Source organism: Mirounga angustirostris, unplaced genomic scaffold (genome assembly GCF_029215605.1).
Source record: "Mirounga angustirostris isolate CCGP_5_RB_7025 unplaced genomic scaffold, mMirAng1.0.hap1 SCAF_4, whole genome shotgun sequence".
NCBI lineage: Eukaryota > Metazoa > Chordata > Mammalia > Carnivora > Phocidae > Mirounga > Mirounga angustirostris.
This window is the reverse complement of record NW_026991712.1, coordinates 125436769-125463540: the sequence shown is the minus strand read 5'-3', so window position 1 is coordinate 125463540 and position 26772 is coordinate 125436769. Positions and strand designations below refer to the sequence as shown.

General features: G+C 39.1%; 1 protein-coding gene across 1 annotated transcript in view; it reads left to right on the top strand.

Moving 5' to 3' along the window:
• The window catches only part of IFI44L (interferon induced protein 44 like), a 62468-nt gene extending 42979 nt beyond the window's left edge, over window positions 1-19489 (top strand). Inside the window, 1 exon segment of the mRNA XM_064587539.1 lies at window positions 19409-19489. Coding sequence (XP_064443609.1) covers window positions 19409-19489 — 81 coding nt within the window.
• Window positions 19490-26772: the final 7283 nt, after the last annotated feature.

Sequence of the window (26772 nt, the reverse complement as noted above, 5' to 3'; positions counted from 1 at the left end):
TGCTGACTCTGTAGATACCACTCAAGCATTATGACACTCTATGTGAATTACCTCGCTACATGACTGGGTACATGGCACACAGCTTCTTGTGGGCAGGAGTCCAAATAGTACAGTTTCTGTGCATAGTAGATGTCCAATAATGTTTTGGGAGACTAAATGAAGTGATTAGAAAACATATGAAGGTTGATGGAATGTGAACCCGATTCATTTAATGCCAGTTGAGAACAATAACAAAAAACTATTTTTAAATGTAGGAAACTAAAGTAGGAAAAGGCAAAGAAAGGCGGAGCTGAAGCCATTACTCCTTTTAATAGTCAGTCTTAATGGCTATCTGCATTCTTCAGACTCCAGCAGAAAACAGAAGGAACTCCAGGTCGTTTAAGCAATGTAATTTAATGTAGAAATTTGACTACGCAAGTGATGGAAAGCCGAGAAGTCAAATGAAAGACAGAGAAGCAAACCATAGGTTAGCCAAATATGGGAGATGAAACTTTACTTCTACCCATCTTAAGTGTTTTTAGCTGGGTCTCTTTAACAAAAGTCAGATCAGCAAGAGAAAAACAGTTTATTAACACATGCACACTGCGCATCATGAGGGAGAAACCTCAATGAGTAACTCGAAGCTGTGGCTTAGAAAAAGATATATACACTCCTATGTTCATTGCAGCATTATTTACAATAGCCAAGATATGGCAGCAACCTAAGTGCCCATCAGTGGATAAATGGAGAAAAAAATATATACAACAGAATATTACTTAGCCATAAAAAGAATGAAATTTTGCTATTTGCGACAATGTGGTTGGACCTAGAGGGTATTATGCTAACTGAAATAAGTCAGACAGAGAAAGACAAATACCATATGATTTCACTTATGTGTGGAATCCTAAAACAAAACGGGGGTGCCTGGGTGGATCAACTGGTTAAGCGTCCAACTGTTGATTTTGGCTCAAGTCATGATCTCAGGGTCATGGGATTGAGACGGTGTCTTTGAATTCCGCACTCAGCAGGGAGTCTGCTTCAGGATTCTCTCTCTCCCTCTCCCTCTGCCCCTCACCCCACCTCTGAAATAAATAAATAAATCTTTAGAAAAACAGAAACAAAACAAATGACCAAACAAACAAAAAAACTATAAACAGACTCAAATACAGAGAACAAACTGATGGTCAGAGGGGTTGGGGGTGGGGGGTTGGGCAAATAAATAAAGGGGATTAAGAGGTACAAACTTCCACTTATAAGATAAATAGATTGTGGGGATGAAAAGTACAGCATAAGGAATACAGTGAATAATACTGTAATAACATTGGATGGTGACTACATTTGAGCATTGTGTAATGTACAGAATTATTGAGTTACTATGTTGTACACCTGAAATGTATATAACATTGTATGTCAACTTCAAACACACACACACACACACACACACACACACACACACACCCAAAGTTATGGCTTACAACTCCAGCTTATGTAGCATCTTCAACGAAGAACAATAAATTTGTAGGGAAATGAAAGGACAAGGAGAGCAGTTTTAGGCTTCCAAGGATAGCAAGCTGTGGGATGGTAAATACATGGGAGGGCACTCATCAAGTAAGGTTTGTTTGCAGATTGCTCTGGGCTGATACGAGACTGTCTCCAGTAAAAAGAGAATTTATAGCTTACCTTTAGGCAGAAAGGGGGAGGATAGGGAGAGCTTTTCTTGTGTTCCCTGCTTCTTAATTGCTTTTAGCTCAAAATAATTTTTATGTCCAAGAGGCATATTTTGGGGGTGACGTATTCTAATTTCCTTCAACTAAAACAGGAAGCCGCTACCACCCTCAGGGCAGAAAGAACAATGTGACAAGATAGAGTTCCCAGGACCAAGAGGCAAAGCTCTTTGGAGGAAGCTAACATTAGTGGGAACTTCCTTGTGACAAGTGACACTGCTCTGGTGGGGCTATCCCAGGAAGCTAGAGCCAGGAAGAGGATGCTTTTGCTGCCAGAGGTCATGCTCAAGAGTAAGAGAGGAGCCCAAGATCTCCCACGTCTGCCCTCCCATCTCTAGCAGGTACCTCGCACTGGCCAGACCCAGATATAAACCCACTGAGGTGGGAGCCTGGAGAAAGCAGCCTGCAGAAGTGGGCTTTTCTTTTTTTCCTTTTTTAAAGATTATTTATTTATTTATTCGAATGAGAGAGCACAAAGGGAGAGTGAGAGGGAGAAGCAGACCCCCCACCGCTGAGCAGAGAGCCCGATGTGGGGCTCCATCCCAGGACCCTGAGATCACGACCTGAACCGAAGGGAGATGCTTCACTGACTGAGCACCCAGATGCCCAGAAGTGGGCTTTTCTGTGACACTGGGTGGAATGAGGTGCCTGCCTGAGGAACAGATCTGGAGGCAAAGTGCAGCGGATCATCCCATAACCTCTTTTCTTCCCCACGACTTAACATTGTGACCTCTGGTCTTCTCTCCATTCCTAAACACAGGATAAATGTTCATGCTTTCACTACTGCAGCATGGCATGCAGTCTCTATGTTTCTTCCTATTGGAATTTAACAAATTGTTCAAAGCCCAATTTGACTGCATTTTATAACTTTTCTCATGCTATCAGTTACATAGAGTATCCCAATTGTACTTTATAGTACTTTGGTTATATTTCTTTTGTAGCAATAATTTTTGCTTTACAGTATGGTGACTTATGTATGTATCCTTCTCTCCTAATATTAAAAATATTTTTGGCTAATGCTTGACCAAAAAGCCCCCCCCCGCCCCGATTCAACACTTTCTTTGATGCCAAAATGTGTGGATTGTGAGTTGTGTCCAAAGGGCATTACCTGAGGTTGTTTGCCTCCATCCATGGCCCAGGGACTACAGCACCAGGGCGAACTTCTATTAGTTCAAGACACAGGAAAAGAACTTTCTTCCTGAGGTATGGGGAGGTTGAAGCTACAATGGATGTCAAGATTTTGCTCTCTCTTTAGGAGAATCCATTTTTGGCACGAAACTAATGTAGTTAGAAAAATAAGTACATTGAATTTTTTTAAAAAAGATTTTATTTATTCATTTGAGAGAGAGACAGAGAGCACACAAACAGGGGGAAAGGGAGAAGCAGACTCCCCACTGAGCCAGCCAGGAGCCCAATGTGGGGCTTGATGCCAGGACCCGGCGATCATCAAGCCAAAGGCAGAGCTCAACCATCTGAGCCACCCAGGCACTCCAGGACATTGAATTTTTTTAAAGACTGTTGTTTTCTTCGAAATACAGAGAAGGTTTCTATCTCTTTTTCAAGACAAGTCTCCAGAGGGTGAGAAAGTTATAGTCAGTATGTTTTTCCTTTACAAGTGGTACGGAGGCTGATTTATTAACACCAGTATCAGGGTTGGTCAAAATCTGCAGATGTACCTTCAAACTACGTGTTTTCCAATGTCTCATACTACACATTTCTCAGTATTCTGCGAACAGATAATTCACTTGTTCAACAACCTTCTCTATTAAGCATCCACGTGCCATGGACCGTGCAAATGTTTCAGGAGGGTTAGTTCTGCACAAAGTTTGGTTACGGTGATCCCCGGGATGGTGAGGCAGTTCCTTTCAGTGTGTGGATTGGGGCTATCAAGGGCCCAGTTTGAATTAAAATGATACCATCTAACTGAATCATAGCAATGCCAAGGGCATGCATTTTAACAGATAGGCCTTAGTTAGTCATTCCAAGATCTCAGCATCTAGAAACTTGCAACTATTTTGTGATGCCACAGACTTGAGATATTCTTCAAAGTCTCAGACTATGGATTTGTGAGACTCTCTCCTGTACTGTTCTAATTTTGCTTCTTTTCCAGGCATATTTTGCTTTTAAAACATTTAGCACTCATCTGGGCTACATTTTCTATGCATTCCATATTTCTATGCATGGAAAATATGCTTATCCTGAAAATCATGTAAATCGTAAGTTGTAAGAATGGACTCTTATTTGTATCCGAGAAAATGGATTCCTTCCATCCTTCAAGATTATTATTCATGAGATTCTCTACAATGTAGAGTATTGTTCCAGATTCTAGAGTCTGAGGAAGTAGCATTAAAATGGGACTTTGAAGGCAGGGATTCAAGTTTTGCTCTATCGTTAAGTAGTTCTATGATTTGAGGTTAATTTCTTTACTTCTGTAAGATTTAGTTTATTTGTAAAATTAGGAGCTTGGACTTTACAATTAATTCTAAGCTCGTTTCCAGCTCTGAAATTCTATGATATTATGACTTAAATATTTGCATATATGGGGCAGGCAGCTAAACCTCTATGAAGTACACACCTCTGACACATGAGGTCCTAAGTGATATAACCTGATTTTGCAAGTATCTTCGATGAGCAAGTGGTGGGAGAAATACAGAAAGACACTGGCAACCTGTAGGTTCCAGACCATTTTTCTGTGACTTTTATCTCACTTTTCCCTCATTTTCTATTCAAAACAAGTTTTATCACAATTTGCAGCTGAGTAGAATCAAAGCCGGACATAAAAATCAATCCATGTTTATTCTGTTTTCATAGATCATTTAAAATTACTGCCAAGGATCTGTAATTGGTCCCGGTGTGTCATCTGTGGGCCCAAATGAGGAGACTGTATGTCCAGAGAAGTGAGAATATCATTTCATTACTCCAGGCAGGTGAAGTCTGTGCAGACAGGAAGAGACAAGCTCATAATCCATAGTGAGGCCTGGGCAGTGGGGAGGGCAGGAGAGTGACAGATGGAGCAGATAGGAAGGGACAGGCAGATAGGGGCAGTGAGGACTCGAGAGGCTGGGAACACGTCTGCACTGGGAAAGAATCATGGGAATGCAGGCCCTGGGAGCTTCAACAGTGATCATTGATCAGGATGATGGCTAGGTGGCTCTGTCAGCTGCTAATTTCATGTTTTTTCTTTTTTGCCATTAGTCACAAAATGAATCAGTTGCATTAAGAGCCAGTATCAGTCATAAAACAACAAGGGAAAACAACAATAATATTTTCCTGCACAACACTTATTATTGTTATTTTTCCTGCACCACACTTATTATTGTTGTTTTCCCTTAATGCCAGTTATTATAAATACATTGCAAAAATTTAGAATAATATGCAGGATTATAAGACAAAGACTCACAAGGGCTGATCGTAACCCATGCACTCTTTTCAATCATCGTTTATTAATTTATATGATGCTTCAGAGTGATCAAATCCCCTCACCAAAATCAAAGATTAAGGACAGCCAAACTACACTTAAAATATCTAAAGAAATATGTTGTTTACTTCATTCTTCCCAGGTGCCTGCCAAAAAGTGCCTGAATATGCAGAGATGGAGAATCAGGTAGCTTCTTGGCTGTATAAGTCACCAGTGAAACCTGCCTACATTTCTGAGAGTTCTTCCTAAAAATGACCCATTACAAGCGGCTCTACCTAGGCTCAAATGGGCAACCTGCTGTTTTAATGTGGTGTTTCCTAGCTGGAGCTGTAGAAACGCATCAGAAAGGGCACTCACACTTAAATGTTCAGTGGATTTTCAATCAAAGTTCCAAAGTCATTCAGCAGGAAAATATCGCCTTTTCAAAAATAGTGCTGGAACAAATAGATAAATAAATGCAGGGGGAAGAAAGAGACTCCAACCCTTATCCTACCCCATATACCAAGGTTAACCCCAAATGGGCCATAAAGTTAAATGTAAGAGCTAAAATTATTTAAGAAAGCTTAAATGAAAATCTTTATAATACTGGATTAGACAAAGATTTCCTAACCAGAACCCAAACCCCACATAAAACAAAAATTGAAAAATGGACTAGATCAGGGGCGCCTGGGTGGCTCAGTCAGTTAAGCGTCTGCCTTAGGCTCAGTTCATGATCCCGGGGTTCTGGGATGGAGTCCCACTTTGGGCTCCCCACTTAGCTGGGAGCCTGCTTCTCCCTCTCCCTCTGCCACTCACCTTGCTTGTGCTCTTTCTCTCTCTGTCAACTAAGTAAATAAAATCTTTTAAAAAAAGAATTATAAGAAAAATGGACTAGACCCAATTAAAAATGTTTTCTTTTTGAAATATCTATGTCAACAAAGAGTCAATAGCCAAAAAAATAAGCAGAAGACCTTATCCAGAGCATGTAAAGAACTCTTACCCAAAGATAAAAAAATTTTATGAGACTGACGCGCTACCTACTGTGCTAATGAGGCACCTTAAGATAAAAAAATTTTAAATGGGCAAAGGATTTGAAGAGATACTTCACAAAAGTGGCCAATTATATCACAACCCATGACAAAGGATGACCAACACCAGCAGTCATCAGGGAAATGCCACTGAAAACACAGCACTGCCTATGATTTCTCTTATAGCAAGGCCTGCCTTTAAGAAATTAACATTACATTGAAGCCTTCTACTTCCATAATTTGGGAAAATAAGCATTCTATGGTTATTGAGAAGCAGCAAGCAATAGTGAAGAGAGATAGAAGTAATTGGGTTCTGAGTACTTTGTCATAGAGCTCAGTATCTGCATGGAAATATAATAAAAGGGACGAAAAAGGGCATCCAATGGCATTTCAGACATGAGTAGTCATCATAACTTCATACTCTCTCCGTGGCATTTCACCTGCCAAAGATCTCCTTGGGACCAGATTCCATTCTCAGGTAGGTCATAGTTTGGACTCTTCCGTGTCACATAATTGTATTATCTCTACTATCACAAAGTGAATCCCTTGGACACTCAGTGAAAATATAATATACTTTATATTGTAAAGACATCTCTCAGGATTTCCAGCCTAAGGTCACTTTTTCTTGGAATGAAACAGACAGCTCTATCATTTGGCAATCCTAGTAGCAAAAGTCTTGAGACTATTATTTACTTTTAAAAAGAGATTTAAAAAAAAAAGTGCCACTTCTGGTTTTAAGGGAGTAACTTGCATCAGAGCAAACTTCCTGTCTTAAAACAAGCAATAAACACTGGATACAATAAAAAAAAAAAAAATCAGTAAATGAAAATGGCTATTTAAACCACTGGGGGAAAAAAATAAAAACATTGGAAGGGAACCAAGGCAACCAGAAATAAGAAAGAAAAAAAAAAAACAACACTGAGGTAACTTCCTCTTCCTCTGCAACTTTTGCCCCTTGAGGCACTTGCTGATGAACAGGTTTGAAGGTCAAAATCTAAATAAAACAGGCTTAAAGCTTGTTGTAATCTCACCTGGCTAGTGATGTAAAATACCCAGGAACTCCTGACTTCACTGGCAAGGTCCTGAAGAAAAGGGAACCATGGAGAAGTGAAGCCATCTTTCTAGTTGGCTTTTGGCCTCATAATATTTTATAAAATGAGTAAGGATCCTACTCTGAAGGACCTCAGCTTGTTTTCTGTGGAAATACCTGGAGCTTCCCACTCTTTGTTCAGAATTAGCCTCCAGAGACCACCACAGGGGGAAATTTCCAGTACAAGCCCTTCACTTTTTTGTGTGTGTAGTTCAAGGTGAACTAATCCACCATGGAAACAACAATAAAAGAAACCCAAGAGTCTTGAGACCAACATCTGATGAAGAAAGGATTAAATGTACGAAGACGAAAGAACAATGAATTTTGACGAGTGAGGGGCTGGCTGCATCAGTTCTCATGTTTTTTTCTGGAAACTGGTTCCTGGGTATCTGGTTGTAGAGACCACCAAAGGTTTCATAGCACCTCACCCTCTCACCAAAGTGACTTTAGGGTAGGAGTCAGCAAACTTTTTCTGTTGAAACTGGGTAGTCAATATTTTCAGTTTTTTTGGTCATCTAGTCTCTGTCACCGCTAGTCCGCTCTGCTGTTGTGGAAGGAACGCAGCCAGAGACAAAACGTAAATAATGAGAATGGCTGTGTTCCAATACAATTTTATTTACGGACACTGAAATTTAAATAAATTTCATCTCATTTTCATGCATCATGAATTACTATTTTCTATCTTTTTTTTCCCACCATTTAAAATCTAAAAAACAAGGTGATGAGGATTAAGGAGGGCACTTGCCGCGATGAGTGCCGGGTGTTGAATGGAAGTGTTGAATCACTAGATTGTACACCTGAAACTGATATTACACTGTGCATTAGCCAACTGGAATTTAAATAAAAACTTAAAAAAATAAACAAAATATTTTAAAAATCCTGACTTTTCAGTCACAGGCTGTACGAACACAGGTAATGGGTGCATTGGACCCATGGCTATGGTTTTCTGATCCCTGTCTTAGGGTTCAAGTCCTCCCTGATATTCAGGATCCTCAGGAGTTTTGGTACTCTTTCTCTGTAATGAAGGCATATGGTCATATGGAATTTCAGGGAAATACTCTGAGGATAATCTGTTCCTGGAATCGACTTCAGCTGCTAAATAGCCACATCATCAAGGAAGAGAAGATGGCTTGTTAGTTTCATGGTTATTCTCAGTGGTGTCTCCAGAAATAACTTGCTTGATTTTTCTCCTTCTTCAGAGTAACAGGCTCAAAACATGAATGAGAAATCATTCCATGTGACGCACTGTACTGTCAAGAAGGTAATGTGGAGTGAGACATAATTTATGTTTTTGTCGTTGTTGAAATTTTACATTTGTTAATGAATGGCTTCTATTTAATGAACAGGTATAAGACCACTAGATTCCTGCACACGTGCCCCGGGGGGCCATCAGTGAGGAGGCGAGTGACTAGCTGTCTGGCTGAAGCAACATTAAACATACTAACATGTATCTTTTCTTTATGAGTCGAGCCAGGAACAGTCTGATAAATGTGAAAAAAAAGAAAGGCGAAATGGCAGTAAGATAATAAGGGCATACGATAGTATGCATCCAATTGTAAGATTGTTGTAGTTCAGAGATTTATACTGAAGTGAAAAAAAAAACCCAACCAGAAATCTATCCCTAAGATTATAATAAGTTTATGCAAATCTTTTCAATGCAAATGAGAAAGTGTTAGAAATGAATTTTAGGTGGACAAGAGGATACCCCATTCCAAGGCAAGTTTCCAGTTTTGGAAAAGAAAATCAAACCTGATGTTTATAGCAAATTTGGGAAATGGTTTTCTCACCTCTATCAAAAAATGGCCTCCTGTTTTTCCCTGAGAGAGTACTTCTAAAAAAGGCGTTAAGTCCGAGGAGTTTCGCTGACATAGAGAAAGGTTAAGGCGGAACATACTAAGACAACAGTAAGAGGTTGCTTGAGAGGGTGTCTTTGGCAAGAAATGGAGTATTTGAGTGAAAAGACTCACGGTACTGGCTCTCAAATCACGGTAGAGTTGTCCTAGTCCAGCAGCAAGTGAGTTTTGCAAAGGCCATTAACTGAAAGGACCAGTAGATGGCATAAATAAGTCAGGATAGACTCAGAGGCTCAAGGAAAGGAAAAGAACATTCTGGCAGCTCCTTACTTTTATGTCTAATGCTTCTGTCTGAGCTGGACTATTTGCCTCTCTGATCCTAGCACTCTGAGCTATTGTTGCGACTTTAGTTCACATTCAAGAACGGTCCCACAAACACATCCTGAGGTACTTAGGACCAAAAACTCAATGAACTGACGAGATCAAGAGAATTATATTTACCAGCGTTATTTTTCTATACCCCCATGCTCTTTTTCCTTTCTAACCCCTTCTTTTCCTTCTTCCTCTGTCCCTCCCTCCCTCCCTCCCTCCCTCCCTCCCTCCCTCCCTCCTTTCCTTTATGCCTCGGGTGCAAATAGGTGAGCCCCTTATACTCTGCTCACCATCATCACCTGTTGTAAAACCCTCTCATTTTTAAACCTTTTCCCCTCTCTTCCTGGACTTCCAAACAGGTGTCCCCCATAGGCATTCATGTGCATGTATTTGATATCTACTCTTGAAAGTGTATGGACACGGGTGGCATATGTAGTGTTTTGTACATGTTTATATTCTTAATTTTCACAAATGGCATTATTTTGCTGATTTTTTGTTCCTCATTTTTTCACTGAATGCTAGGTTTCTGAGAAACGTTCGAGTTGCTGTTACTTCTAATTGCTATCTATGATTATTCCATGGTATGCACGTACTACGTTTTGATTGGCTATTCCTTTAGTGATGGACAAAGCTGGGCCTCGATTATTTAGGGGTTATCTTTAGTTTGTATCTTTCCTTACTTAGCACATAGTCAGACTTTAGGAAAAAACTACATTTTGTCAAATGGCTCCTAAAAATGTGATAAACAGTGAATCAGATTGAGAAAGCAAGCTGTGTGTTTTAGAAAAGTATTCTGAGGTCAGCACAGATCTGCTCTGCTCCTTTAAGGCTACTATTAGAAGGACTTTCTGATTCTCATTATTCCTAATTTTTACATTTTTTACTAAGCATAAAGAGGAAAATCAAGGAGATATTTATGTTCATTCCATTCTTAAATTTATTTTCTCTTGTTCTAACAGTGGAATTTGATGAGAGGACAAAAGCGAGAATGTTATAAAATTAAAAAAGCTGGTTAGTGTTTTATAACTAACATCACAATTATTTCTCACCTGACTCCTCTCTACATACATAATACTTTTTATGGAAAATGCATATGCGCTCTGCAACATTAAACACCAGTAAAATATTTATGCCAGATAGATGGGCAATATGGTAGAGTGGAAAGATGAGATTTTTTGGTATAGACCAGGAGTGTCAAACTTTTTCTATAAAGGCTGCTATGGATGAATTGTGTCTTCTCAAAATTTGTGTTGAAGCCCTAACTCCCCATGTGACTATATTAAAGATGGGGTATTTAAGAAGGTTATTAAAGTTAAATGAGGCCATAAGAATAGAGCCCTGATCCACCAGAATTGGCACCTTTATAAGAAAAGGAGGAGACAATAGAGCTCTCTCTCAACCATGTGAGGACACGGCAGGAAGGCAGCCTTCTGTAAGCCAGGTTAAGGCTCTCACCAGAACCTGACCTGCTGCCACCATGATCTCAGCCTTCCAGCCTCCAGAACTGTGAGAAAAGAAATTTCTGTTGTTTAAACCACCCACTCTACGGTATTTTGTTACGGCAGCCTGAGCTGACTAATGCAAATGCCCAGATAATCAATATTTTAGGCTTGTGCACCAGGACCAGCATTACAAAGCTTATTCTGGAATGCCTTTCTAAGAAGGTGACAGTTGGCTGAGAAATCAATAATGAGCGGGATCCAGTTATGCAAAATTCAAGGTGTTCTTGGCAGAGCAAACAGTAGGTGCAAAGTTCTCAAGGTGGTGGAGGTGGTATCCAGCTGGTGGGGGGTAAGGTGTGCTCAGGACCACAATGGACCCAGTGTGTCTGGTTTAGAGTGTGAAAGTATGAGACATGTGGAAAAAGGAAAGAGAATGAGGAGGGTAAAGTCATGGTGAGAAGATGGAAAGAAATTTGGATTTTCTCATAAGGGTTGCAGGAAGATTTTGAGTGTGTGCCTGTGTGTTCTGTGTTTAACTTTGTAGTTCTTTTGGACATTTTAAAGCCTGGAAGTAATTTGATCTGATTTTTTTTTTTAAGTCCCTTTGACTATTAAATGGAATAGAACGTGGATGCCCAGTTCGGAGTCATTTATAAACCTGTAACATTGGTGCTGGAAAGAGTGGGTAGATTTCAGGTCTTATTTCCATGTGGAATCATCAGGATTTGTGGTTGGGCTACAAACAGAAAGCAAGAGAAAGGATGACACACCATATTTTGGTTTCAACAACTCTAAGAAGGATGGTGCAATTCACTAAGATGGAAAAAATAGCGAAAGAATAGTCTTTTCCTAAGACTATGGAGGGAGGCAAGAGTTTATTTTGGGAATGTTGCATATGGGATGTTATTAGAAATGCATAGAAATACCGAGTAGGTAATTATATGTACAAATCCACATCTCAGTGGAGAAGGTGGGTTGGCATGTGGTCTTCAGCATAGAGATGCAAGGAAAGCCATGGGACTGAAAGGAAGCACCTAGGGCATTAGTGAGCAGGGAAAGGAAAAGGGGGGACCTCAGGACTGAGCTTTGGGAACATTAGAGGCTGAGCAGAGGAGAAGGAGCCATCAAAGGGCGCCGAGTAGAAGTTTCTGGGAAAGTAGGAAGAACATTTACCTCAGGATAGCAGTTATTATAGAAATGAAGATCAGAGAGGATTTAAAGAAGGAAAGAGAGGTTACTTGTTTCGAGGATTAGAGGTTATGAAGGATGAAGACTGAGCATGACCATTGAGTTTGTCAATGGTGGTTGTCTATGGAACCGACAAGAGCAGTTTCTCTTCTAACAGGAGGGGAGAGAAGCCCTAATGGACAACGTTGAGGAGAGAATAAGGGTATGGATTTGAAGGTTCAGAAGGAAAATAGCACAAGAACTGAACTTGCCTCATGAGACCTGAGACTGAAGCTAATCTCTGCCGCTTTTACTAATTGACTGATCTGGGAAAAATCATTTAATTTCTTTGAATCTCATTGTGTTTCTCTGTAAACTGAGTGTAAAATAGCACACACAGGTTTGTCATGAGGATTAAATGAAATAATGCAGGAAAGTGCATAATGCACATGATAGGCACTTTACAAGTACCACTGACTTTTTCCTCTCATATTCTAGTCATTCAATCTACCCTCTTCTTCAGGAAATGAAGGTCTCCAATTTAGATAGTCACAGCTGACTTTTCCAAGCGCCAGGGAACTCTGGTGTTGTGAATACAAAAACTCCTAAAAAAAAAAAGATCCTGCCGCTCTGGTTTCCTTACCTGTGCATGATGTGCACTAAGCATAAAGACCTCCATCTCGGTTCCTGGAGGCCACCCACATGGGAGAGCAAGAGGATGTTTGCACCAGATCCTGAAAATGCTCCTTGGGATCTGTCAAATGTTTCTGATCTGAGGTCCATCCATATCTAAGGTGTACGTGCCTGGGGACTGAGTGATGATAGAACATTTATAAGCCAAAGATGATATACTTTTTCCCAGAAAAGAAAGATTTGGTGCTGAGAGGTTCTGGGAGGCCCGTTGTGTGTTCCTATTTAATTGCATTGCACGTGTGCTTATGCCCATAATAGAAAAATGGGCTGAAGGAGCCGGTGAGTGGTTTCCCTCAGTCTTCAACAGTATTTCTTCCCCCCAGGAGATTCAGTTTCATAGCAGGCCACGCTGGTACCCACAATCAAAGGAAAGTGAGTTATTCCAACTGGGAGACTTGCCACGTTCAATTTGCCTTCTTTTAAACATGTGTCCTTATTCCTGTCTACTTCCCCACCCCTGCACCTGTCACTAGAAAAAAAAATAGTCTCCTTAAGCTTCATAATTAAAAAATGCTTTACTGATTAAAATATTTGTTTATGTAATAATGATAATAATAACTAATTACATCCAGCTTGATGAGTTTTATATCATGTTTCAGCCAAGTAGGGCTCAAAACAGCTGAGCTATTAAATCCTGATAAGTGATAATGGAAAAGACTGCTCAGCCTTAACTATAGTGATGTTACCAGCAGCGCTATAATTATAATTTCCTCTTTCATTAAGGGCCATAATTTGCCATTGATTTTTATGTAAAACCCCATCGAATTCAATGGGAATTCCTTATGTATAGCAAAGGGAAACTATGACTTTTGTTATTTCCTTGAATGTTCCTAAAACATTTAAACTCTAATTCTTTACAGTGTGATGGGATCATCCTATTCTACTTTATTTTCTGTAAAAAGTGTACATAAAGCTACTACAATTCTGCTTAGAATGTTTATTGCTTTTGGACAAGTTCAGTGTAGAATCATATTTTCAAGAGAACTATAACACAAGTTGTGTCTGAGGTTTGATACAAGTTCAAGAGAACAATCTTCATAGAATCTACAGAATCCCTTTACTCATACTTCGTCCACATTTCACCCTATTTTATTGTTGTTTTTATTTGTGTGTATGTATGTGTGTGTTGATAGTGTCTGAAGTCTGTGAACTTCCTGAGATATGTTTGCATGAGATATGAGATATGCTAAGGAGGTGAATTCCGTTTTCCTCCCAAATATCCACTCACCATTCCAGTCACCCTATTTCCTACACTCTCCACCTCCTTCTCCACTAATGAACACAGTCTCTTGCACCTAGATGCCTTCTATTATAGGGCACAACCACATATATTGTCAGGCCAGCATTTCGCTTGCCATTAAAGCAGTAGAAACTTGGGGCGCCTGGGTGGCTCAGTCGTTAAGCGTCTGCCTTTGGCTCAGGTCATGATCCCAGGGTCCTGGGATCGAGCCCCGCATCGGGCTCTCCACTCGACGGGAAGCCTGCTTTACCCTCTTCCACTCCCCCTGCTTGTGTTCCCTCTCTCGCTGTCTCTCTCTCTGTCAAAATAAATAAATAAAATCTTTAAAAAAAAATAAAGCAGTAGAAACTTACTAGATCTCTTATCAGTATTCCTCATGTCTTACTCCCTCCCCCTCCCCTCCCTCCCTCCCTCCCTTCCTTCCTTCCTTCCTTCCTTCCTTCCTTCCTTCCTGAAGGTTAAGCTGAAGGTTAAGAATCAAATGACACTAGGTCCTGTATCATCAGTTATTGCTGCTTAACAAACCAATCCAAAATTCAGATGTCAAACAATAATTTATTCCTGCCTATGTGCCCATGTCGGTCATGGGGATAAATAGATATAGGGTGAGTGCAACTGGGTGGTTCTGCTTCAAACGGCAGATCCAGCTGAAATTGCTTTGAGGGCCGAGCTCAGATCTGCTCTACCTGTGTTTATTCTGGGCCCAGGCTGAGGGGGCAGCAGCTAATCTGGGGAAGCTCTTCGTATAGTGATATCAAAGGCACAAAGTAAAGCCAGACTCCCAAGCATTTGCCAAGGCTCATTTTGTGTCAGGTCTGCTAACATCCTGTTGGTCAAAGTAAGTCGTGGGACTTTTTCTGAAGTCATGGTATAGCAGGGAAGTATATTTCTTCCATTGAGGTGGGTAGGGAAGAGGAATATTGTGAAGAATAAGATTATAAGCAGAATTATTTTTTTCTAGATATTTATGTTTCCATTGTATGTGTTGGTACTTCCAGAAAGGAGGGGTTCCATAGAATGCATTTTGGGGGGAATTTTTTAATTGTGGAGATGGGGCTCTAGGGATAAAACAAAGCTTTGAAGTTACTAATCAAGTAAACACCATGAAAAACTTCCCTATGTTAATTTTATTGTTTCGGTCTTTTAAAAAAAATTCATCAATTGATTTGTTAATGTTTATGGGCTGGGCAAAACATGAGGCACAGTGCTGTTGGGGTCCAGAGAGGATACATGCATGGCAAGAAATTTGAGGTAGAATCTCTGAGGGAAACATTACTACACCATTTTATGGAATGGTGTCTTATTAGAAATAGTAGCATAGGAGATATTAATTTGTACAGAATATATAATCATTTGTGCAAAAATATAACTTCCTTTTCCTATCACTGGACTTAATTTCTCTTTCAAGCCACCTTCCTGTCCGAAGGCAGGAGAGGTGTTTATTTTCCTCCTTACACTTACAGGTACATTCAATCCAATTCAGGGATTCTTTTTTTGGTGAAGGATCGTTTCAAGTTTCAACTAAAAGGAAATCAGGATTTTCTCCCTCCTCCTTGTTCTCTTTGATTATAATTCTCAGTCCTGGGGCAATGACCCACTGCTGTGGTGTCAGCGGGCAGAGGGGCCTGCCTTCTGCTGGCATCCATTGAGGTAGTCCGACCACCTATTGCGCCTTCACATGGTGTCATCCCTTTATGTCTTCTGAGTTTGGAAGTCAAGTGCATAATATTGGACTGTAGGTAAATTCTCCCTTCCCGATTCTGAGGATCCTTTGGTGTACTTTGTTTTTGCAAACTCATGCCACACTGGAGATATGAAAAGCAAAAGCAAACAAAAAATGTTGGCATTTCTCAGCATCCTGTCAGGGTGCATGCTGAAGCCCTATGAGGATGGCTTAGAGTGTTTCTCTTGGGTATCTCTGTGTAGATGCTCTCTCTTCTCTCCTAGGATATTCCCCATGACTCCAGAAAGGTAATGAGTCACATACCTCCCAGTCCATAGATCCCTCAATTTATCTTGGCCTTTGATTATTCCTCCCCGCAAGGCTATAGGTAGGGCTTAGGTCAGTGGGCCACTAACTAAGGTTCCTTCTTCTCCAATTCTTCTTTAATCCAAAGGTTGTGGATGATCTTTATTAAGTGGGCCACAGATGCCAAGGAAAAAGTGTTTTCCCATATTATTTTAAATATTTCTACTCTTTCCCATAAATTTACCAAATGACCTGGCTTTTTGTGATCTTTGAAGCCAAGAATGTGACCTCTTTCTTCACTAATCCTACTCATCCTAGAGGTGATGAGCTGCCCTAAGAAAAGATGATCACGGGCGCCTGGGTGGCTCAGTTGGTTAAGCGACTGCCTTCGGCTCAGGTCATGATCCTGGAGTCCCAGGATCGAGTCCCGCATCAGGGAGCCTGCTTCTCCCTCTGACCCTCCCCCCCTCTCATGTGCTCTCTGTCTCTCTCATTCTCTCTGTCTCAAATAAATAAATAAAATCTTAAAAAAAAAAAAAAAAGATGATCACAGGGCAAGAAGGAAGGAAGAGAACAATATGCCAGTCAATATCTCCCTATATCATCCCTTCTCAACAGTTTTAGGAAATGAGAAAATCATACTTGAACAACAGTCATGGTTTACAATGGTAAGACTCCTCAGTGTTTTCACGTATTTTCACAACATCATCCCATTGAATTCTCACAGGTGGCTCTCCTCTCTGGGGTGGAGCTGAGATTTGCAGCTGTGGAAGTGTGGCTCTGCTCTATCACTTAATGAGCGGTGTCTCCTGGGACTGTTGCTTTTGCAGGGGTAGGAAATCCAGGTACCCATGCACCTGGAACCACCTTGGGGAAAATGCTGCTTTTCAAGCATAATCCTTTGTTCCTTTTTTTTTTAATTCGTAAATTTGAAATTGCTAAATAGCAGTGGATATTTATTGAGGCTTTGCCAGATGTACTAAAAGATGCTTCTATTCATAGAGATTTAGCCTCTCAAAAACTTCAAGGATTCAACCTAAAAGGCAGAACTATTTAAGCTCACAAGCATACGATTCTGTCTTCTCCACTTTCTGCTTGCCCACTCTATTGGCTCCTAAAGTCCGGTGTCCTCAGTGAGCCTAAACCTAGGCTCAGCCTCCTGCATAAGTATATAAAAAGGCTGCGAGGAAAAACTGAAAGAAAAATTTCACTTTGCACTGTAAATCATTACTAGGGCACGAGACCTTCGGAAGTTCATAGAAAGGGAAGCAAAGTCATTCTCTTGTTACAAAGACTGGTGTCTAATAGAGCCTAATTCAAATCCTGTTCCCATGATGTATTTAAACCATGTGACCTCAGGCAAGTAACCAAACTTTCTGTTCACTCATCTCTAAAATGGGAGTAATAAAAGCAACTACTTCATTGTTTTGTTAGGATTAAGTGAATAAATATAGGAGTTAGACCATTTGTGGGTTTAGAGAAAATAGGCTCTGTATTACTATGATATAACTCCTTATGAAGGAAGTGGAACAATTTCTTTTTTTCCTTTCTTCCTTCCTTCCTTCCCTGACCCCTTCCTTTCTTTCTTCCTTCCTTTCCTTCCTTCCCTCCGTTGTTCCTTCCTTTATTTGAAACTACCATTTTCCATCATTTTTCTGATCAGTGAAGATTGTTTTGATTGGTCCAGTGTGTCCTCCACCCCCAAATATTACTGATATTTCTTAATTTTATTTCTATATTTTATTTTATTTTTTTAAAGATTTTATTTATTTATTTGAGAGAGAGAGAATGAATGAGAGAGAGCACACATGAGAGAGGGGAGGGTCAGTGGGAGAAGCAGGCTCCCTGCCGAGCAGGGAGCCCGATGAGGGACTCGATCCCGGGACTCCAGGATCACGACCTGAGCCGAAAGGCAGTCACTTAACCAACTGAGCCACCCAGGTGTCCCTATTTCTATATTTTAAAAATAAACTTTTTATTTTGGAATAATTTTAGATTTAGAGAAAGGTTGTAAAGATAGTAAAATGAATGTCCCATATACCCATCAGCCATTTTCCCTTAAAGTTAATGTCTTACCTAATCATGAGACTTTTGTCCAAACTAAGAGATTAACATTGGTATATTACTATTAACTAAACTAAAAACTCTATTTGGAGTCCACCAGTTTTTCCTTCAGTGTCATTTTTCTATGACACTGCCAGGATCCAATGCAAGATATTGCATTGCATTTAGTTAGTTCTATTTTTTTTTTTAAAGATTTATTTATTTATTTGAGAGAGCGAGAATGAGAGAGAGTACATGAGAGGGGGGAGGGTCAGAGGGAGAAGCAGGCTCCTCACTGAGCAGGGAGCCCGATACGGGACTCGATCCCGGGACTCCAGGATCATGACCTGAGCCGAAGGCAGTTGCTTAACCAACTGAGCCACCCAGGCGCCCAGTTAGTTCTATTTTTAAAAGAAAATATATATTCATAAAATATAAATCTTCAGAAAAAATGAAACCAACCACCATTGATTTGTTTATAACACACTGATTTTGATAAATTAAGCAAAAGTGGCAAGAAATTAGAAAGTTTTGATTCTTAGGTCCCATTAATATGGCTGTATTCTGTCTGTAGACTGTCCCAACACACTTTTGTATTTCTAAAATTGCTCGAGAAAATAAGTAGAGTGAGGTCAGAAACTATGATTATTTATTCAGTCAGGATCTTTTCAGGAGAGACATGATATACATTATAAATGCCATTAATTATGTACAGTCATTTAAGTGTTTGGATTTTAGTTTAATTGGGATAAATGCTACTTAGTTTTAATTTGTGTAAGAATAATACAAATAATATACAAATTATCTTGTTAAATCATAGTTTGACATTCACTTAATTTTTGTTACTTAAATACTGGTTGACCTTGGTGAAGTTATTTAACTTTTTTTGCTTAAATTTGATCATATAAAAATAAAGAGATGGATTTAGATGGTCTTGAAGGCCCAGTTAATCCTGGAAATCCCCTATGTTTTATTTTATTGTATGTTTTGAGTTATATTTTCCACATTTTATTTATTTCATATTTATTTTCACAGTAAATCATGCATGGCTTAAGTCTGCTAAATATTTTTCTTAAATTCTCTTGGAAAAATAAGTTTTTTTGGAGGTCTTAACACACTTTGATAACTATAGAGCATTACATTTGTCGATGGATTAGACCATTTGGGTTCAATAGGTGCGGGTAAATTTAAGGATTGCTTTTTTAAGGCTTAAGAGGAACACTCTGCTCAGGGATAGACGAGGAAGTGTGGTTTGGAAATGATGCCTCTACACAAAGAAAACATGTACAGCTGACCTCAGAGTCTCACAAGAACCTCAGAGGTATCTCTGGGCATCATCTTCTAGTCTCAGTGTAAATACCAAAGAGTGTCATTGAGAAACCACAGCTTTGGCCAGCCAAAGTTCAACTTCCGTCTGCGCTTTACCCCATTTTTTCTTCTTTTTCCATAAGTATTGTACTTGTGTTTTTAGGCAGGTCCCTTGAAAGCACTACATATGGCTTACAAAGTAGCATTTTTGGTCCACCAACCATCATCTTCCATAAAAGCCTGACGAACTTGTGGAAGGTTTTAGTTGAGACCCCGCTCAGATTTGTATGTGACCTGGAAGTATGTCACACAGAAGTCTTCCAGGTGGACCTCTGACCTTTTATCAAGTGCAAAGAGGGTTTGCTGTAGTCTTTTCAGTATTCATTATGCCACAGAGTTTATTACATGAAATTTCTCTTTATATTTTGTTTGAGCTTTCAACTGATTCTGAAGATATAAATTGAGTAATGTTTTCCTGAGGGGGTGATGTTTCCAAGAGTGATCCTCTGGGTTTGGAGAACTGTACTGCAGCATTTTAGAATCTGTCATTTATAAAGAGTGTAAGTCCTTCCACTTATTTTTGAAAAGTGGCTTTACAAATGAGTTTGATGTTTGAGACTGAGTGCAGTTATGAAAATTACACTTTAGTTTCATTCTGGCTGGCTGGGATTAGTCTAAACATGCATGTTTTTCTAAAACGTGTCCCATATCTGGTGAACCGCTATGATTGCTATCATAACAGGATATTTAATAGTCTGTCTGTGAAATGGAAGTAGTTGTAAGTTAACTGATATTATAGTACACTTATTTGATGCATAGTGCGTGGTTAGATTCTATCCTATAAGAAAGATTATCCATTTTACTATCCTTGTTGCTGAACACATTGGATGGTTTTTCTGTCACCGAACATGGCGTCTAGTCGTGTTAGAATGGCCTGCAAACCCTCTAGCACCCGGCGGAAATCTGCATTTTCCAATGCCCTGGTGTGTGCTCCTGTCACTCAGTCCTCTGTAGGTTTCTCAGCGTTCTTAAACTTCCTCTGGATTCTCTCACTTCCATAGTTGGCTCACATCACTTCCTCCTTCTGGAATGTCCATGTCTGCCATCACAGCTCTGACATCTCACCCGTGGTTCAGGATTCCGTTGACCTGCCACCTCCATGAAGCGTGCGCAGTGTCCAGCCGTCCCCGACAAGTTGTGGTTACTGAACACGTGTTCATTCTCTCCTTCCTTCTTCATCTCTTTTTTCCAGTGTATCCTCCCAGTCCAAAGTATATTTTTCCTTTTCAAGCATCTTGTATTCCTGTAGCAGCAGAACAATTATTCTCCCAAGTTTAATTTTGTATGTGTTTTCCTTCTTCTAGCCTAGAACACGCTTGCTGGAAGGAACCATGCTTTGTTCATGGTCTCTCACGGGGCCTGATTCTGAAGTCTTTGCTCTTCTCCTCGCAACAAACTTTCCTTCTTTGACAGCAGATCCATGCTGGTTTGTTTGGTCAACTTGTATTTGGGCTAGTTCTGTGGGGCACGGCTCTTCTTCTATTAGATGGTAAGTTCCCTGAGAGCATGTTTCATGTCTGAGTCCTCTTTTTATCCTCGAAAGTACAAGGACAGTACTATGCACATAGTTAGTGCTCATTAAATCCTTACAGAGTAAGAGAAATAGCCTGTTCAGCCAGTGTGCAGGACTGTAGCATATTCCACAGTTCCATAGAAAATGACATTTACTGTCCACTTTTAAGTTTAAAAAAAAATTTTTTTTTTTAGTAATCTCTACTCTCAACATGGGGCTTGAACTCATGACCCCAAGATCAAGATTTACATGTCCCTCTGACTGCGCCAGTTAGGTCCCCTACTGTCCACTTTTTAGAAGAGGAATATATCCCATTAGGTTAGAAACAGAGAGAGAATGAAGGGGGGTTGTCATGTAACTTAAATCACATTCTAAACCTGGATGGGAGGAGGCTGGTGATGTTGATAAGGTAGGGAGAAATTAGCCATGATTTGAAATATTTAATCGTTTCAGGAAAAAAGTGATAATCCTGTTACCTTTGGTTTAAACTCTGTTTCTGAGTTGCATGTCAGTCATGTTTGTAATATTTCTCTACTCACTGAGGCTTTTCCTGTTTCCATTTTAGTGTGTCACAAAATGTAGGGCCCCTTAAAAGATTAAGAAGTGGGAGCACCATGGGATAAACAGAAAATTGGCTTCAATTATAATTTTTTTTAAAGATTTTATTTATTTGAGAGTGAGAGAGAGAGAGCACGAATGGGGGGAGGGGCAGAAGGAGAGGGAGAAGCAGACTCTGCGATCAGCAGGGAGCCCGACTCGGGACACGGGGCTTGATCCCAGGACCCTGAGATCAGGACCTGAGCGGAAGGCAGACGTTCAACCAGCTGAGCCACCCAGGCACCCCCACTTATAATTTTTTATTTCATTTTTTAAACTTAAAAAATTTTTTATTCAATTTATTTAAATTAAAAAAAATTACCCATTTCTTTACCGTCCCACCCCTAGCCTCTTGCAACCACCAAGCTGTTCTCTATATTTACGAGATTAGGTTTATTTATTTATTTATTTATTTATTTTCTGATTCCGCATATAAGAGAGACATATGGTATTTGTCTTTTTTGACTTATTTCACTTAGCATAATGCCCTTGAGGCCCATGCATGTTGTCACAAATGGCAAGAATTCATTCTTTTTTATGGCTGAATAATATTCCATTATGTATATATATACCACAGTTTATCCATTCATGCGTCAATGGACACTGAGGTTGCTTCCACATCTTAGCCCATTGTAAGTAATGCTACAGTGGACATGCGGGTGCATTTGTCTTTTTGAATTAATGTTTTTCTTTTCTTCAGATAAGTATCCAGAAGTAGAATTGTTGGATTATATGATAGTTCTATTTTTTTTTTTTTACTTTTTTTTTTATTCTTATGTTAATCCCCATACATTACATCATTAGTTTTAGATGAAGTGTTCCATGATTCATTGTTTGTGCACAACACCCAGTGCTCCATGCAGAACGTGCCCTCCTCAATACCCACCACCAGGCCAACCCATCCTCCCACCCCCCTCCCCTCTAGAACCCTCAGTTTTTCAGAGTCCATCGTCTCTCATGGTTCGTCCACCCCTCTGATTTCCCCGCTTCGTTCTTCCCCTCCCACTACCTTCTTCTTCTTCTTCTTCTTTTTTTTTTTTCTTAACATATATTGCATTATTTGTTTCAGAGGTATAGATCTGAGATTCAACAGTCCTGCACAATTCACAGTGCTTACCAGAGCACACACCCTCCCCAGTGTCCATCACCCAGTCACCCCATCCCTCCCACCCCACCCCCCACTCCAACAACCCTCAGTTTGATTCCTGCGATTAAGAATTCCTCATATCAGTGAGATCATATGATACCTGTCTTTCTCTTTTTGACTTATTTCACTCAACATAATACCCTCCAGTTCCATCCACGTCGTTGCAAATGGCAAGATCTCATACCTTTTGATGGCTGCATAAGATAGTTCTATTTTTAATATTTTGAGAAAATTCCATACTGTTTTTCATAGTAGTTGCACCAATTTACATTCCTGCCAACAGTGCATAAGGGTTTTCTTTTCTCCACATTCTTGCTAATACTAGTTATTTCTTGTCTTTTTGATAATAACCATTTTAATAGGTGTGAGATGATAGCTCACTGTGGGTTTGATTTGAATGTCCCTGATGTTTAATGATGTTACACATCTTTTCATGTACCAGCTGGCCATCTGTATGTCTTCTTTGGAAAGATGTTTATTCATCTTCTGCCCATTTTTAATTGGATTTTTTTTTTTTTTGCTTTTGAGTTGTATGAATTCTTTATATATTTTGGATATTAATCTCTTATCAGTTATTTGGTTTGCAAATATTTTCTTCCAGTCAGTAGGTTGCCTTTTTATTTTGTTGACGGTTCTCTTTGTTGTGCAGAAGCTTTTGGTTTGAAGTGGTTCCATTTGTTTACTTTTACTTTTTTTGCTTTTACTTTTGGTGTCAGATTCAAAAAATCATCACCAAAACCTATGTCAAGTAGCTTATCACCTATCTTCTAAGAGTTTTATAGTTTTAGGTCTTACATTCAAGTCTTTAATCCATTCAAAATTAATTTTTGTGTATGGTATAAAATAGTGGTCCAGTTTCATTCCTTTCTATGTGGCTGTCCATTTCCCCAACACCATTTATTGAAGAGACTGTCCTTTTCACATTGTATATTCCTGCTCCTTTGTCATAAATTAATTAACCATATATGCTCAGGTTGATTTCTGGACTTTTTATTCTGTTTCACTGATACTTATGTCTGTTTTTATGCCAGTATCATGAAGTTTTAATTACTATAGCTTTGTAATACAGTTTGCAATCAGGGAGTGTGATGTCTCCAGCTTTGTTCTTCTTTCTCAAGATTGCTTTGGCTCTTTGGGGTCTTTTGTGGTTCCATATACACTTAATCTTAGGATTGTTCTATTTCTTTGAAAAACACTGTTGGAATTTTGATAGGGATTGAATTGAATTTGTAGATTGCTTTGAGTAGTATAGATGTTTTAATAATATGAATTCTTCCAATCCATGACCACAGAATATCTTTCCTTTTACTTGTGTCTTCTTCAATTCCTTGCATTAATGTCTTGTAGTTTTCAGTATACAGGTCTTTTACCTCCTTGGTTAAATTTATTACTAAGTATTTTATTCTTTTTGATGCAATTATAAATGGGATTGTTTTCTTAATTCCTCATTCTCATAGTTTGCTGTTAGTGTAAAGAAACACAATAGATTTTTGTGTATTGATTTTGTATGCTACAACTTTACTGAATGTGTTTATCAATTCTAATAGTGAAGATGGAGTCTTTAGGGTGGGCGCTTACATATAGTAGCATGTCATCTGCAAATATTAACAGTTACTTCTTTCTTTCCAATTTGGATATCTTTTATATCTTTTTCTTGCCTAATTGCTCTGGATAGGACTTCCAATACTAAGTTGAATAAAAGTGGCAAGAGTGGACATTCTTGTGTCCCTGATCTTAGAAGAAAAGCTTTCAGCTTTTCACCAAAGAATATGATGTTAGCTTGGACTTGTCATATATGGCCTTTATTGTGTGGAGGTACATTCCTTCTATGCCCACTTAGTTGAGATTTATTATAGTAAATGGTTGTTAAATTTTCTCAAATGCTTTTTCTACATCTATTGAGATGATCATATGATTTTTAGTCTTCATTTTGTTAATGTGGTATATCATATTGACTGATCTGTGGATGTTAAACCATCCTTGCATTCCTGAAATAAGTCCCACTTGATCATGGTATATGATCCTTTTAATATATTGTTGAATTTAATTTGCTAATATTTTGCTGAAGACTATGCATGTGTTTGTCAGGGATATTGGCCTCTAAGTTTCCTTTTTGTGGTATACTTGTCTGGTTTTGGTATCAGGATAATGCTGGCCTCATAAAATGAGTTTGTAAGAGTTCTCTCCTCTTCTATTTTAGAAGAGTTTGAGAAGGATTGGTATTAATTCTTCCTTAAATGTTTTGCAGAATTCACCAGTAAAGCTGTCTGATCCTGGACTTTTTTTTTTGTTAGGAGGTTTTTGATTACTGATTTCAATCTCCTTGCTAGTAATTGGTCTGTTCAGATTTTCTATTTCATCATGGTTCAGTCTTGGTACTTATGTTTCTAAGAATTTATCATTTTGTCTAGGTTGTCCAAATTGTTGCCATATAATTATTTATAGTAGTCTCTTATAATCTTTTGTATTTCTGAGGTATCAATTGTAATATCTTCTCTTTTATTTCTGATATTATTTATTTGGGTCATTTCTTTTTTCCATGGTAAGTCTAGGCAAACTCTTATCAATTTTGTTTATCTTTTCAAAGAACTGGCTCTTAATTTCATTGATTTTATTTACTGTCTTTTTAGTCTCTATTTCATTTATTTCTGTTCTAATCTCTGTTATTTCCTTCCTTCTAACTTTGGGTTTTTTCTTTTACAAGTCCCTTGAGGTATGAAGTTAGGTTGTTTATTTGAGACTTTTTTTTTGTTTCTGAGGTAGGCATTTATTCCTACAAACTTTCCTCTTAGAACTACTTTTGCTGCATCCCATAAATACTGGCATATTTTGTTTCCGTTTTGGTTTGTCCCAAGGTATTTTTTGGTTTCTTTTTTGAGAAATGTATTTATATATTGATATATGTTTTTTAGAAAAAGCAACTCCATGAGGCAGGTAAGGCCTGTGGCTCGGTGAGGTTTAATGATTCATCCATGACACCTAGTGTGTAAGTTATAGGCTCTGAGGCAAAATAAGGTCTTAGGACTGCAAGACCAGTGTACTCCTCACTCCATGGTGACCTCCTCTGTGAAATACGCTAAGAATGGGAAACATACACATGCAGCTCATTAGAGATGGAGAAAAGCATTTATTTAAAAAATCAAAAGGAGCTCTGGAATAGTCACTCACTCTACAGCAGCATTTTGCTTCATTTTCCCCAGGATCAGAACTACTAGAATTGTTTTATTGTTGATAAGATTGTTTCCATGATTTCCTTTATTTTGAAAAAATAAGCTTTCATCTAACTATATTTTTGGCAGCTTGTGACCAAGACAAAGTCACCATATAACAATCTTTTTGGAATGGGAAGTCAAAGACCAGATAAAATTAAATGCCTTTGGTTCTATCACCCAAGAGACCAGTGCTTCATTACTGATGAGATGGTAAGTCTCTGAGTTTACTCCTGTGTACATTCTTAACCCACTGCTAATGCCCATCTACTGAGCATGCTTCTTGTCTGGCCTCAGTGCCCTAGTTGCAAAGCAGTCCATGGCTAACTGCTTTGTCTTTTACTTTCCCTGAAGGTCATGCAGGCAATAGTGGTGCATTCCTGTTACTGGGAAGACAAAGATGTAGCTGTATTTTCAAATGCCCACAGTCATGGCCATCATTTTTCACAAAAGCAAATGAAGATTTGAATTCCGAGGCTTGTGGGGTTGCACTTGGGTTTCATTATGGCTGGTGTGCTGATGCATCCATGCAATCTGTCTTTCTTTTAAAGCTGTGCAGTCCACCACAGAGCAATGCCACTAATGAGCCTTCTAAACAACCAGGATCACACTTTTTAATAAGGATTGGAAAATGAGAACTATGATGTCTTGCCTGTCAGAGAAAAAAAGAATGTGAGAGATATGCAAAGTCCTGCCTCATGTAAATTGGTATTTGCCTTTCCAAATGACATGTTTGTTAGTCCAGTATACAAAGATGTCTTACGCAGGTATTGGAGAGAGCCTTAGGGTCTGCTGGTGTGCAGCAAGTTATCCAAAAAAATCTGAACTTGGGGTGGGGCGAAGTGATGGTGGGAGGAAATAAAACCTGTTGCACATTGTTTTGTCTTTCTAAAGATTCTTTTATTCCCATAATGATAAACCATAACACTGACTGTGAGAACACTACCAACATTTCACTCATTCTATAGAATCTGCCTAACTATATGCTAGAATGAACCACA